Source organism: Balaenoptera borealis (genome assembly GCF_965194805.1).
Source record: "Balaenoptera borealis genome assembly, chromosome: 16".
Classification (NCBI taxonomy): Eukaryota; Metazoa; Chordata; class Mammalia; order Artiodactyla; family Balaenopteridae; genus Balaenoptera; species Balaenoptera borealis.
This window is the reverse complement of record NC_138872.1, coordinates 26,021,068-26,036,314: the sequence shown is the minus strand read 5'-3', so window position 1 is coordinate 26,036,314 and position 15,247 is coordinate 26,021,068. Positions and strand designations below refer to the sequence as shown.

The following is a 15,247-nucleotide window of genomic DNA, read 5'->3' as shown; positions in this document are numbered from 1 at the left end:
ATCCCTTGTCAGTCGCTTCGTTTGCAAATATTTTCTCCCATTCTGTGGCTTGTCTTTTTGTTTTGTTTACGGTTTCCTTTGCTGTACAAAAGCTTTTAAGTTGAATTAGCTCCCATTTATTTTTGTTTTTATCTTCATTACTTTAGGAAGTGGATCCAAAAAGATATTGCTGCAGGAATTCCCTGGTGGTCCAGTGGTTAGGACTTGGCACTTTCACTGCCATGGCCTGGGTTCAATCCTTGGTTGGGGAACTAAGATCTCTCAAGCCATGTGGCACGGCCAAAAAAAAAAAAAGATACTGCTGCCATTTATGTCAAAGAGTGTCCTGCCTATGTTTTCCTCTAAGAGTTTTATAGTATCCAGTCTTACATTTAGGTCTTTAACCCATTTTGAGTTTATTTTTGTGTATAGTGTTAGAGAATGTTCTAATTTCATTCTTTTACATGTAGCTGTCCAGTTTTCCCAGCACCACTTATTGAAGAGACTGTCTTTCTCCACCGTATATTCTTACCTCCTTTGTCGTAGATTAATTGACCATAGATGTGTGGGTTTATTTCTGGGCTTTCTATCCTGTTCCAATGATCTATATTTCTGTTTTTGTGCCAGTACCATACTGTTTTGATGACTGTAAGTTTGTAGTATAGTCTGAAATCAGGGAGCTTGATTCCTCCAGCTCCATTTTTCTTTCTCAGGATTGCTTTGGCTATTCGGCATCTTTTATGTTTCCATATAAATTTTAAAACTGCTTGTTCTAGTTCTGTGAAAAACGCCATTGGTAATTTGATAGGGATTGCACTGAATCTGTAGATTGCCTTGGGTAGTATAATCATTTTGACAATATTGATTCTTCCAATCCAAGAACATGGTATATTTTTCCATCTGTTTGTGTCATCTTCAATTTCTTTGATCTTATAGTTTCTTAACTTTCATCTTATAGTGTCTTATAGTTTTCAGAGTACAGGTCTTTTGCCCCTTAGGTAGGTTTATTCCTAGGTATTTTATTCTTTTTGATGCAACGGTAAATGGGATTGTTTAATTTCTCTTTCTGATCTTTTGTTGTTAGTGTATAGAAATGCAACATTTCTGTACATTAATTTTGTACCCAGCAACTTTACCACATTCATTGATAAGCTCTAGTAGTTTTCTGGTAGCATCTTTAGGATTTTCTGTGTATAGCATCATGTCATCTGCAAACAGTGACAGTTTCACGTCTTCTTTTCCAATCTGGATTCCTTTTATTTCTTTTTCTTCTCTGATTGCCATGGCTAGGACTTCCAAAACTGTGTTGAATAAAATTGTCTTGTTCCTGATCTTAGAGAAAATGCTTTCAGCTTTTCACCCTTAAGTATGCTGTTAGCTGTGGGTTTGTCATATATAGCCTTTATTATGTTGTTAGGTTCCCTCTATGCCCACTTTCTAGAGAGTTTTTATCACAAATGGGTGTAGAATTTTGTCAAAAGCTTTTTCTGCATCTACTGAGATGATCACATGGTTTTTACTCTTCAGTTTCTTAATGTGGTATATCACACTGATTGATTTGTAGATATTGAAAAAAATCCTTACATCCCTGGGATAAATCCCACTTGATCATGGTATATGATCCTTTCAATGTACTGTTGGATTCGGTTTGCTAGTATTTTGTTGAGGATTTTTGCATCTATGTTCATCAGTGATATTGGCCTGTAATTTTCTTTTTGTGGTATCTTTGGTTTTGGAATCATGGTGATGGTGGCCTCACAGAATGAGTTTGGGAGTGTTCCTTCCTCTGCAATTTTTTGGAATAGTTTCAGAAGGATAAGAAGGGTAAGTGTTAACTCTTCTCTAAATGTTTGACAGAATTTGCCTGTGAAGCCAGCTGGTCCTGGATTTTTGTTTGTTGGAAGTTTGGGGGTGGGTTTGTCTGTCTGTCTATCTATCTATTTATTTATTTATTGCTGCGTTGGGTCTTCGTTGCTGTGTGCAGGCTTTCTCCAGTTGTGGCAAGCAGGGGCTACTCTTCGCTGCAGTGTGCGGGCTTCTCATTGCGGTGCCCTCTCCCATTGTACAGCACAGGCTCTAGGCACACGGGCTTCAGCAGCTGTGGCACATGGGCTCAGCAGCTGTGGCTTGCAGGCTCTAGAGCGCAGGCTCAGTAGTTGTGGCACACAGGCTTAGTTGCTCCAGGGCATGTGGGATCTTCCCAGACCAGGGCTCAAAGCCCCATCCCCTGCTTTGGCAGGCAGATTCTTAACTACTGTGCCACCAGGGAAATCCCTTGTTGGAAGTTTTTTAATCACAGTTTCAATTTCAGTACTTGCAATTGGTCTGTTCATATTTTACTTCTTCCTGGTTCAGACTTGGAAGATTGTACCTTTCTAAGAACTCATCCATTTCTTCTAGGTTGTCCATTTTATTGGCATATAGTTGCTTGTAGTAGTCTCTTATGATCCTTTGTATTTCTGTGGTATCAGTTTTAACTTCATTTTCATTTCTTTTTTTTTTTTGGCTGTGCCACATGGCATATGGAATCTTAGGGATCTTAGTTCCCCAACCAGGAACAAACCCATGCCCCCTGCAGTGGAATCAAGGAGTCCTAACCACTGGATTGCCAGGGAATTCGCTCATTTCTAATTTTATTGATTTGAGCCCTTTCCCTTACATTCTTGATAAGTTTGGCCAAAGGTTTATCAATTTTATCTTTTCAAAGAACCAGGTTTCGTTTCATTTATCTTTTCTGTTGTTTTCTTCGTCTCTATTTCATTTATTTCTGCTCTGACCTTTAAGATTTCTTTCCTTCTACTATGGGTTTTGTTTGTTCTCCTTTCTCTAGTTGCTTCTGGTGTAAGGTTAGGTGGTTTGAGATTTTTCTTGTCTCCTGAGGTAAGATTATATTGCTATAAACTTCCCTCTTAGGGACTTCCCTGGTGCCACAGTGGTTAGGACTCTGTGCTCCCAATGCAGCAGGCCCTGGTTCGATTCCTGGTCAGGGAACTAGATCCCACACACATGCCGCACCTAAGAGTTTGCATGCCACAACTAAGGAGCCCGCGTGCTGCAACTAAGGAGCCAGCGAACCGCAACTAAGGAGCTCACCTGCCGCAACTAAGCCCCGGCACAACCAAATAAAAATAAATAAATACATAAATAAACTTCCCTTTTGGAACTGCTTTTGCTGTGTCCCAAAAGTTTTGGATCGTCATGTTTTCATTTTCATTTGTATCTAGGAATTTTTTGATTTCCTCTTTGATTTCTTCGGCAATCCATTTTTTAGCCTCCATGCGTTTGTGTTTTTTACAGTTTTTTTCTTGTAGTTGATTTCTAATCTCACAATGTTGTAGCTAGAAAAGATGCTTGATATGACTTCAGTTTTCTTAAATTTACCATGGTTCGCGTGACCCAGCATGCGATCTATCATGCAGAATGTTTCAGTACCTCATCCAAACATATACTTTTGAAGTTAAACACAATGTTCCAACACACTTTAATTTATTTAATTATCCCAACAATCCAATAAGGTGAGTACTATTAACTCCATGTTACAGATGAGGAAACTGCAGCCCAGAGAACCTCCACACTATCCTGCCCTATCCAAATGAAAGTATTGGTACAGAACACAAGTTACAATAATTAGAAATTTGTAAAACAATGTAGACATTGTCAACAAATCTAAACTAAAAGACTTACAGAGTAATTTTATTCAGAGGAAGGGAAAAGAGAGAGGGGAGTAAGCGTTATGATAACAAGAAAGGAATTACCTCTAAGTACACATTTTTAAAGATATCAATTGCTCCCAAATCAGAACTAATTTAGACTATAACTTTGCCAGCTAACGAGCAAGAACAAGGTTTCTCTCATATGTTCAGAAACACAAAGACTATAGAAAAGGAATCCCTTTAGTACCTGATGCCACAAGCTAATCCACACCTCTGAGTATATCTAGTAAGACCAAGATATTAAAAAATCGGAAAGAAGTAAAGAAGTAAAGAGAAAGAGAGAAATGAAGAGGACCAAAAGAAGTGAGAAAGGTGACACAATGTACTACCACAGGTGTTGCCTGTATCTGACCAAGAAGACTGGGGTCACTGGTAGAGTAATGTGCTCAGCAAAATATGTTTCTTAAATGTACCTGGGATAGACTCTCTGATATGATGAATTAATTCCACATAAGCTTCTCTTGAATATCTGCAATAAAGAACAAAAAGAAAAAGCTTAGATGAACCAATCTTCTTTAAATGAATGCTATAAGAAGATAACACTATGAACTAATCACATGTAATTACTTCTCATTCACATAGGACAGTACAAGAGTAAGTATCCAGAAGAGTCCTTTTGATCCAAATCCTGTACTATAACCTAATCCAGAGCCTATAAAATTTTAATTCAAGAACATAAATTACTCTAAATAGATGTTTTTATTTAACTAAGAAATGAAGACAAATTAACATTTAATATCTCTAAAACTCTTTTCCAATGTGGAATACAAGGAAATTACTAGTTCCATACAGCTTGCCATTTGTCACATGCTCCTTTCAGTCTTATCTTTGCTATATTTACTATTCCCAAAGTGAGTGAACACACGGAGCTATATTTAAATTCTAAGACCTAAAAAACTTTAATGTTAAAAGCTAAAGGATTAAAATCTCAGTGTGCCACACAGTAGGTGCATAATAAAACACATGCTAAACAAATGAAATGAGTGATCTAGTCCTCAGTGTATACTTACAGAATGAACGAAGCAAGTTATAATGTCCATGGGTTTACTCATGTAATAAATATTTAGTGAGCAGCTACTGTGTGCCACACACTACACTAGGTTCTTAGACACTGCTTGGTCCTTAAGGAAACATGGAAAGGTATGGGATGCCCCCACCCGCCCCAAGCAAGTCTGACCCCCTCCGCATGGCCTCCAATACACGGCTGCTTCCACTCTGGGCTGGTAGGTGGATCTGTTTACAGATGTTGTCCCTCTCATGAATCAGCTGCAGAACCTGATCAAATAGAACACATTAAAGGTCATCAAAGTCTCACCAAAGAATCTTGCAGAAAGGAATACCACCCCCCACTGTTTCTCCACCAAAGTTAATCTTTGAGAATTAGGAGGCTGACTAAACCAAACACGTAAATTACCGAAAATCTTTACTTTTGCTCAACCCACGTTCTGTCTGTCCCAGACATTTCACCTGATGGCATCTCTGCTTTCAAAGAGTGAAGAAAGTAAGCAGAGGTCAGATTCAAGCCATGGGCCTATACAGGGGTAGTGCCAACACAGACCAGAAAGGAAAAACAGCATTTGTTTCATCCAGCTTACAAACTAATTAGCCACTTTAAAAGATATCATCAAGGAACTAAAACTAGGAGAAAATACCTGAAAAAAATATACTGACAAATGATTTGTATCAAGAATACATAAAGAGGGCTTCCCTGGTGGCGCAGTGGTTGGGAGTCCGCCTGCCAATGCAGGGGACACGGGTTCAAGCCCTGGTCCAGGAAGATCCCACATGCCGCGGAGCAACTAAGCCCGTGAGCCACAACTGCTGATCCCGCGTGCCACGGCTACTGAAGCCCACGTGCTTAGAGCCCGTGCTCCACAGCGGGAGAGGCCACTGCAGTGAGAGGCCCGCGCACCACAGGGAAGAGTGGCCCCCGCTTGCTGCAACTAGAGAAAGCCTGCGCGCTGCAACGAGGACCCAACGCAGCCAAAATAAATAAATTAATTAATTTAAAAAAAAAAAAGAAAAGAAAAAAAAAAAAGAATACATAAAGAACTTTCACAACTCAATAAGACAAATAACACAGAGGGGAAAAAGTAGGGGTGGGGCCAAAAGACAGACATTTCACCAACACAAAAAACCTTCCAAAAAAAGGTTTCACACGTGAGCTACATACTACATGCCAAGCACATTGCCAAGTACATTCTACCCGTTATATCTATTTCCCAATAACCCAAAGCAGGAAGTGATTATTAACCATTTTACAAACAAAGATGACAAGTTGAAAAGGTCACCCCTACTGGTAAAGCAGTGGAAGAGCCAGGACTGAACTCAGCTCTGAGGCCAAAGTCTAGACTGTTTCACACTGCATCACACTGCCCCCCCACCTGTCCTTCCCACAACATCCTGTAATAAAACCTCTCTCCGCACAGCCCTCATGGTCCCACTGGTGGTCTTAATATCAGTCCTTTACCTGCCCCCACCTTGGCAGTCTTCAAATCTTTCCAAAGGATAGGTAGATTCAGAGGGCAATATAGTAATACACCACAGGATCCCCTGATCCTCTGAGGACGGATGTCTCTGCTGCATGCTACTGGCTGCAGCCTTTGGCATGCTTAAGGATACTGATGTCAGTTAGACACAGTAAACTCTCAATACTCACCTCATCAGGAAAGTCCTTGGGGTGGGGAGAGGTGAAACGAATCCTCATTTCAGGATCTATTCTGGAGACCTGATCCAGAAGGTAAGCAAAACGAAGGCCCCCTTGCTTGGCTTTATAGTTGGTGGAAAAGCCACGGCTAAGGTTGGTGGACACTGCATTGTTGAACTGGACCTCTGAATTGTCCCGAAAACTATTAACATTCTGACCAAGGAGTGTCACTTCTTTCAGCCCCTGAAAAAGGGAAAATAAATATATTGGAAGCAATTTTAAAACATGTTTGGCAGCTTCACACCAAATCACTAGCTAAAATTAGCTAAACCTACCAAGAGCCATCCATAAATATACTCTGTCTTTAACCCAATAATTTCATGCTTGGGCATCTTGTCTGAAGAACTGAACTTCAGAATAAAACCTTATGCAAAAAATCTTCAAAGCATTTTTTAGATAGCAAAAAAGCTGGATTCAAGTCCCATGTTCAATAATAATGGTTAATTTATAACACCAAAAATCAAATTATGACACCATTCTGTCCACTGAATGTTATATAACCATCACCTATGAAGTATTCTTGCCAAAAATATTTAGTCTAAATCCCATCAAGCTGTAACACCTAACTTCCAGTTTACCAGAATTCAGGGGAATATTTTAAATGACAACACAAGGAAGCAATCAGACAAACCCAGACATGTCTAATGCATCATTTAAGACACACAACAAAAAAGTGAAAGGACTGTTTTAGATTAAGAGAGACTGAAGAAATATTACAATACAATCAAACAAAACTGTACAAATCTTGATGGGATCTTGGTTTGAAAGCAGAACAGTAATAAGATATTTTTGGATAAATTAATAAATTTTGAATATGGGCTGCGTGTTAGAGAATATTAGTTAATTGTTAAATTTCCTACAAATGATAATGGTATTATGGTTATGAAGGGGAAAATTCTTTATTCTGAGAAGACACATACTGACGGATGCAGGGCAAAGTGGCCTGATGACTACCATTTACTTTCAAATGGTTCAAAAAAAATATATTTATATATCTATAGAGATAGGCAGATAAAGGACATATGACAAAATGTTAATAATCATGTTTATTAGACTAGTCTTTCAACCTGTCTGTTTGAAAATCTGCATTGTAAAAGTTCAGAAAGAAGAAGAATAATGGTTTCTATAAAGACTATTTTTTATAATTTTATTTTGACATAATTTCAAACTTACAGAAAAATTGCAATGGTATAAAAAACTCCCAGGACTTCCCTGGTGGTCCAGTGGTTAAGAATCCGCCTTCCAATGCTAGGGAAGCAGGTTTGATCCCTGGTCAGGGAACTAAGATCCCACATGCTGTGGGGCAACTAAGCCCGCGTTGCAACTACTGAGCTCGTGCACTCTGGAGCCCACGCACCACAACTGGAGAGCCCGTGTGCCATAACTACTGAGCCCAAGTGCTCTGGAGCCCGCGTGCCACAACTAGAGAGAAACCTGCTCACCGCAACAAAGAGCCCATGTGCCACAATGAAAAGATCCCACATGCCACAACTAAGACCCAACACAGCCAAATAAATAAATAAATAAATTTTTTTAATTAAAAAAAACTCCCATATACTATTTGCCCAGATTCAGTAACTGTTAACATTGTATCCTATTTCTTTATTATTCACATTCACACCTCATGTATATACTTTCTCTCTCTACACACACATGCAAGCACACATTTTTCTAAGTCTTCTGAGAAAAAGCTGCAAACATCATACTCTTTTACTTCTAAATATTTCAGCATATAAGAATATTTTCTTATATAATAGTAGTCACAGGACAATTATCAAAATCAGAAATATTGATAATATTATCTAATCCACATTCCATAAGCCAAATTTTCACCAACTGTCCATACTATGTCCTTTATAACTTTTTTTCTTAATCTTTATTCAGCAACGGCATGTCTAGAAACTTATCTTATGGATATAACTATTAAGATGGACAAAGATTAATGCATAGAGATGTACTTCTACACAGCACTGTTTTAACAGAGGAAGAACTGAAAGCAATTTGAAAGCTGCTGTCCTACAAGTAAATCATAGTGCATCCATACCAAGGAAGGCCACACAACTACAAAAATAAATTAAAAGCTGTTAATGACATGAGAAAATGTTCACACTATTACAGACAGGATACAAACTTGCTTAGGCAGTGACATCACAATCACATAAGAATATGTAATTTTTTTAAACATTTTTATTCCCTGATTAGAATCCCACTCCAGGACCATGCAATGCATTTAACTGTCAAAACCCGAGTCTCCATAAAGACTATTTATTTTTACAAGTTGTGACATAATGTTAGCTTAAAAAACAGGATATACTAAATGCAACATGGATCCTGGTTTGGATCCAGAAAGAAGACATTAGTGGGGAAACTGGCAAAATCAGAATAAAGTCTGAAGTTAGTTAACAATAATATACCAATGCTAATCTTTTAGTTGTAAGAAATGTACCAAAGTTAAGTGAGATGTTAACATTAGAGGTAACTATCTTTGCAACTTTTCTTACAGAAAAGAAAAGTCTGAAGTTATTCCAAACCAGAAAATTTTTTTAAAAGATAGTAAGATATAAAACTAAGGAAAACACACACACATATAAAGAGATGTAATGACCAAATGAAAAAAGAGCTATGGGACAATTGGGAAAATTTGAATATGAGTGGACTAAAATGAAAAGATATTTAGCATTTTTTGTTAATCCTGTTAGAGGAATTAATGGTATTGAAAATATCCTTATTTTTTTTTAGGGATGCACAATTACTTAAGGGTGAAATGTCATGCTGTACTCTGAGATACTTAACAACAAAAAAAATAAAGTAAATATAGCAAAATGTAACAATTATTAAATTTCAGGGACTTCCCGGGCAGTCCAGTGGGTGGGAATCCACGCTTCTATTGCAGGGGACACAGGTTCGATCGCTGGTCAGGGAACTAAGATCCCACATGCTGCAGGGCAACTAAGCCCACGCGCTGCAACAAAAGATCCTGCATGCCACAACGAAGATCCCGAATGCCACAACTAAGACCCGATGCAGCCAAATTAATTAATTAATTTTTAAAAACACACACACAATGCAGAATCTTAATTTTTCATAAGTCAATGTCTTTGAATTCACTTAGATTCACTTTAATGTTATTAAGTTCCTTCTTTTATATGCAAATACCCTAGAAAAGTTAGGGGTTTTTTGTCATCACCTCAGTCTATTTAAACAGAATATCTCCATCCCAAAGGAGTGAGTTTTGGTACAGCTGGAGAGCTGGAAGGGGAGAGGAAGGAGACCACTTTAGACCACTTTGGATAGCACTGGGTGAGGTAAGGTATGAAGAATACTCACAGTGCCTGTGAGCAGCCAGAGACCAAATCAGGGAACTGAGAATCTGGGGATGGGAGAAGAGAAGACAGCTTGCCAGAGTGCACAAACAAAGGCAAACTGCTGACTTAGAACTGGAGCAGGGGCTAGCCTCCCATGGTTCCTAAGCCAAGCAAGTAAGAAAACACAGAGACTCGAGTGGAAGAAAAGCTCCATATTCCCACCTATTGTCCTCTTTTGCAGGGCTGGAATATTAGGGCCTAGGGTTAGGGAGAGACCTCAAGGGCTGAGGGACCAGCTCCCAATAGGAGGAAGGCAGGAGATATCTCCCCTCTGGCCTCTGATCTGAGTCACTACCCTCACCTAACCTCTGTCCCTCAACTAGTGAGCTGGCTCAGTGATAAAATGAACAAGAGATTTGGGAATAGCCTAGAATACAAAGACAGACTAATAAATCATTCTCTGAAAACTTACTAAGTGCCAGTAACAATTGTCCTTCCAGTAACAATCCTTCCAATAACCTAGCAAAGAAGGTATCTGCCCTCTTTTCATAGATGGGGAAACTGTGTTTTGAAGAAGATAGTTAAGTGACCTATGCCAGGGCATCAAGCCAGAGAATGGTGGAGCCAGAATTCACAATCATCTAATTCATGCTCTCTCCATTCTACTGTGCTGCCGCCCAAGCAAACCTCTCAGTGGATCTGCCTATAATTCCTGGGCAGCAAACCCAAGATGTACACCCAGGTATTTCTTTCTGGCCAGGTATGGTTCTAAACTTGTACAGCTTAGAGAAATCACAGGCTACAAAACTAGAAAGGTTGTCCTCATCCTCTCACAAACACGCTCACAGTAAGAAGGGCTGGAGAATTTTTCACCTGCTCAGAAAGCTTCCTCACTTCCTCTAGAATGGAGGCAACAGGCCGACTCCTCTCCCGGCCACGTGTGAAAGGAACAATGCAGTAGCTGCACATGTTGTCACAGCCTCGCATGATAGACCTGGGGAGGAAAGCACCAGAACTTAGTAACAGGAGCAGGATGGCCTGGTCCAACCCAAGGAGCACCTCCCTTGGCATTATCCTTTGGCTCTGAATTCTCTTGGCAACAGGCTCACACTGGACCAATTGGAGATCTAAGAAGCAATAAAGCAGACATTTTTTATCTTTAAAAACTATTATGGGGAGTTCCTTGGTGGCCTAGTGGTTAGGATTCCAGGCTTTCACTGCCGTGGCCTGGGTTCAATCCCTGGTCAGGGAAATGAGATCCCACAAGTTGCACAACACGGCCAAAAAAAAAAAAAAACTTATTATGTGTTAATCACAGGATATAAACCAAACTGTAATTGGTGGATGCAGTGGTTACCCTAAGGGACCGCAGTGGTGAAGGAACGGGTTGCAGACGTACCACACCTGGACTTTCTACTGTTTATATTTAGATATTTTTGAACTCTTTAAATCTAGACCAGAAAAAAATAAATATTATAAAGAGTGTATTAGGAATGAAGACCTTGGATTTAAAACACAAGGTTCTGCATCTCTCACTCATTCCTGATCCAAATGCTAAGTATCTAAGTTACATCACCCTCTTTCATTGCATCATGTATATGAAAGCCTAAATTTATCTTAAGGAAATAATGATGGATAGATGTATAGTAAAGATGTTTACTGAAGGATTGTTAAATAAATGTTGGCTATTAATTTTTATAAAGCATTCCAACAACAGAGTATTGGATAGCCATTAAAATGAGAGGTTGGCAAAATTTTTCCGTAAAAAACCAGATGGTAAATATTTGAGGTTTTGCAGACTATACAGTAGAGACTCATCCTCCTCACAACTACTCAATTCTGATATTGTAGTGGCAAAAGCAGCCACAGACAATATATAAACAAATGGGTATGGCTGTATTACAGTAAAACTTTATTTACAAAAATAGGCTATAAGCCTATTTGCCAATCTGTTAGAGAAAATTTCATGACATAACAAATGTACATTATTTTAAATATGAAAAGGTTATAAAACCAAGTACACCAAGAGCCAATTTTTATAAATAAATATACACAAAGCATACACATACAAACACAGAAGAAAGAACAGAGTGATACACACCAAACTGCTAATAGTGTTTATCATTAGCTGGTAGGAGTATAGGTAATCCTTACACTCTTCTTTATGTTTTTCTATCTTTCCACATATTCTTCAACAAACATGAACTATTTTGTCATCAGATCTTCTTTTTTTAACTTAAAAGATCAGAGGAGGGGAAAAAAAGATCCTGAAAGCCCTAGATATTTTAAGTGAAAAAAATAATAAGAGTATAGAAGGGAGGGCAGGAAAGATTCTATATTATATACATGAATGCATGTGCAAAGAATACCTCTGAAAGGATTATATAAGAAACTCCTAACATGGCTGCCTCTGAGAGGTAGCCTAGGAGACTGAGGATGACAGGTGTGAGGGAGTCTTACTATACCATCTTTTGTCTTCAGTTTTTTGTACTATATGCATTAATTTTTTTAATGTAATAAAATTAACATGTTATTTTAAAAGTAAGAAAGGAGAAGCTGACTCCCCATCTCTTGGTCAGTGACTCACACAAAAGCAGAAGTGGCACTGGGGCTCGTCTGGACTGGCACGACATCAGCATAGGTCTCATCCAGAGAGAGCAGAACATTGGCAGCTTGCTGGCCTGACTCGGCAACAGCAAGCAGCCGAGGAAGGTCCCTATAGGCATCTGGACCAGCCAAAATATCCACCGTTTTCTCTCTGTTGAGGATCTCCTCCTTCAATCTCTCAGCCATGCAGCCTGGGAGGGAAACGAAATAAGCTAAGACCCGTTCCCAAATTCACCTCGTCTCACAACTTCTTTTTAGTACACATTCTCTCCAGCTGGATCAGAGACCAAGTCACAAAAACTTCTCTAGGAGTTTAGCATCATCCCTCAAATTTGCCCAACACTTCTATACCTCTGGAACCTGCATATTCCTATATAACAAAACCACAGGAAAAGAGCTCTATAGCAATTCAATGAAATGCCTGGAAAAAATGAAACCACCATCCAAAAACCTTTCTAGACATGAACCACCTCTTTTTTCAACTGAAAATTACTTGGTGCTACAAATAAAAACTATTTTGTGTCAGGAACTTATTTATTAAAATAAAACTTATTTATATACAACTGCACTTACACACTTTATCCCTCTTGTTGCCCATATTACTTATTAAAACCTATAAGAAATGAGTTATCCATCTACGCTGGTATCTTCCATAATCAAGAATACCACTGTTATTAGTAAAACTATACAATTTAAAAATCCATTTTATTAAAAAAAAGAAACCCTTTAAAAACATTGGTTTAAGAACTATTCTTGGCTGTACAACTGTGTATAGCAGCATCATTCACAATAGCCAAAAAGTGGAAGCAATCCGAGCATCCATAAACAGATATGATATATACACATACAATGGAATATTATTCAGCCTTAAAAAGGAAGGAAATTCTGACACAAGCTACAGCCTGGATGAACCTTGAGGGTATTATGCTAAGTGAAAAAAGCCAGTCACCAAAATGTTGTATGATTCCATTTATATGAAGTACCCAAGGCAGTAAAATTCACAGAGGCAGAGAGTAGAATGGTGGTTGCCAGGGACTGAAGTGAGGGAGGAATGGGGAGTCATTACTTAATTGGTGTGGAGTTTCAGTTTGGGAAGATGAAAAAGTTCCTGAAATGGACAGAGGTGATGGCCGCACAACAATGTGAATGTACTTAATACCACTGAACTGTACATCTAAAAGGGGTCCAAATGGTAAACTTTATGTTACATATACTTTACCACAATTAAAAGAAAAAAACTATTTGGGGGATTTCTGACATTCCTAACAGATATATACCCAGGGGCTTCTATAATGAAGGAACTGGAATGGAACAAAACATTCTAGCTAATCTTTCCATCCTCCTGCATCACTTAGTACATTAAGCTGTGTAATAAAGGATATGCTCCAACCTGTGTTTCGACCCATCATCAAGAAGAATTAATTTAACTATTCCACAATGGACAAAGTCTATTTTAAGGTTAAGTACATTGACTAAATTCTGGGACCATGAGAGTACAGAATATTTATTTTTGAAATATGCCTCCCAGCTATCTATACCAGAGCTGTCCAATAGAACTTTCTAAGACAATGGTAATGTGCTTTATCTACGCTGTTCAAACTGGTAGTACTAGTCAAGTGTGGCTACTGAGCAGTCGATATGTGGCTAGTGAGACTGAAGAAGTGAATTTTTAATATTATTTAAGTGTAATTAAATTTAAATGACCACATGTGGCTAGTGGCTATTATACTGGTCAGTGAATAATTAGATCTTCACTTGGGCATGCTTCAGGAGTCAAGATAAAAGGTGCCTACATGGTAAATTCAAGCTGTCCCTTCAGACTCCAAACTCTCTCCTATACACTACTCTGTGCCACCATGAGCCCCATCAGACTAGTAAGGACAGATCACTTTCTGAGTACAGTACCTATTACTTTAAGGCACTAAGAAAAGACCTTTTATGAGCTTTATCTCATTTAATCCTACAGCCTCTGACATTAAGTATACAAGTTGAATGGCATGTATAAGATTGTATAAGATTTCTTCACTACTGGGAATCCAGCCTCTAAGGGAAACCCTAGCATATAAAAGCTACATGGAGCCCAAGTCTCACAAAACTCACAAAATCTGCAAATTACCAGATACCTAGAATCCCAATCCTCAGAGGCACTCGGGAGCGGAGCCGTTTTGACTTCAAGGATTTGAGCTGATGTAAACGATTCCAGATGGTCTGTTCAGCCTTCTCCCTGCAGAGGTCAAAAAAGGTAGACCTGAACCTGAAAATAAACTACAAAGCAATCTAAAAGAGCAAGACAATGGGAAGAATGGGAATTCCCTGGCAGTACAGTGGTTAGGACTCCACGCTTTCACTGCAAAGACACAGGTTCAATCCCTGGTTGGGGTACTAAGATCCTGAAAGCCATGCGTTGTGGCCAAAACTATTCCTAAAATGACGCCCTCCCTGCACATCTCCAAATCCTGACAAGCCTTTAAGCCAAAATCAAAAACAATCTACTCCACAAAGCCCTCCCCAACTCTCCTCTGTTGGAGAGTTTGTTCTCCTGTCACCTTAACTATTCTATTCCCTGTACTCAGCAATTTCTCCTTTTTACTGTTTGATTTTTTTACCTAGTGCTTTCTGCCAGATGTTAGAGCTATTTGTGTATCTGTCTTAGTTCCCATATCAGACCAGACTCCTTAAAGTCAGGCTCCATGGAGGAAGGGTTCATTTCTGAATCTCCCAAAGAACCTAGTCCAATGTCTTGCAGCAAAGACCCTCAAGGGGCTTCCCTGGTGGCGCAGCGGTTGAGAGTCTGCCTGCCAATGCAGGCGAAGCGGGTTCGAGCCCTGGTCTGGGAGGATCCCACATGCCGCGGAGCAGCTGGGCCCGTGAGCCACAATTACTGAGCCTGCGCGTCTGGAGCCTGTGCTCCGCAACAAGAGAGGCCGCGATAGTGA

General features: G+C 39.2%; 1 protein-coding gene across 3 annotated transcripts in view; it reads right to left on the bottom strand.

Moving 5' to 3' along the window:
* CDK5RAP1 (CDK5RAP1 mitochondrial tRNA methylthiotransferase) overlaps positions 1 to 15,247 on the bottom strand; it is a 39,139-nt gene that overhangs the window by 16,793 nt on the left and 7,099 nt on the right. For all 3 annotated transcript variants that reach the window (XM_082358865.1, XM_082358867.1, XM_082358866.1), the window contains 6 exons: positions 14,435 to 14,535; positions 12,292 to 12,502; positions 10,578 to 10,698; positions 6,352 to 6,582; positions 4,870 to 4,967; positions 4,106 to 4,161 (listed from right to left, as the gene is read on the bottom strand). In XM_082358865.1, coding sequence (XP_082214991.1) covers positions 4,106 to 4,161; positions 4,870 to 4,967; positions 6,352 to 6,582; positions 10,578 to 10,698; positions 12,292 to 12,502; positions 14,435 to 14,535 — 818 coding nt within the window. The remainder of the gene's footprint in view (positions 1 to 4,105; positions 4,162 to 4,869; positions 4,968 to 6,351; positions 6,583 to 10,577; positions 10,699 to 12,291; positions 12,503 to 14,434; positions 14,536 to 15,247) is intronic.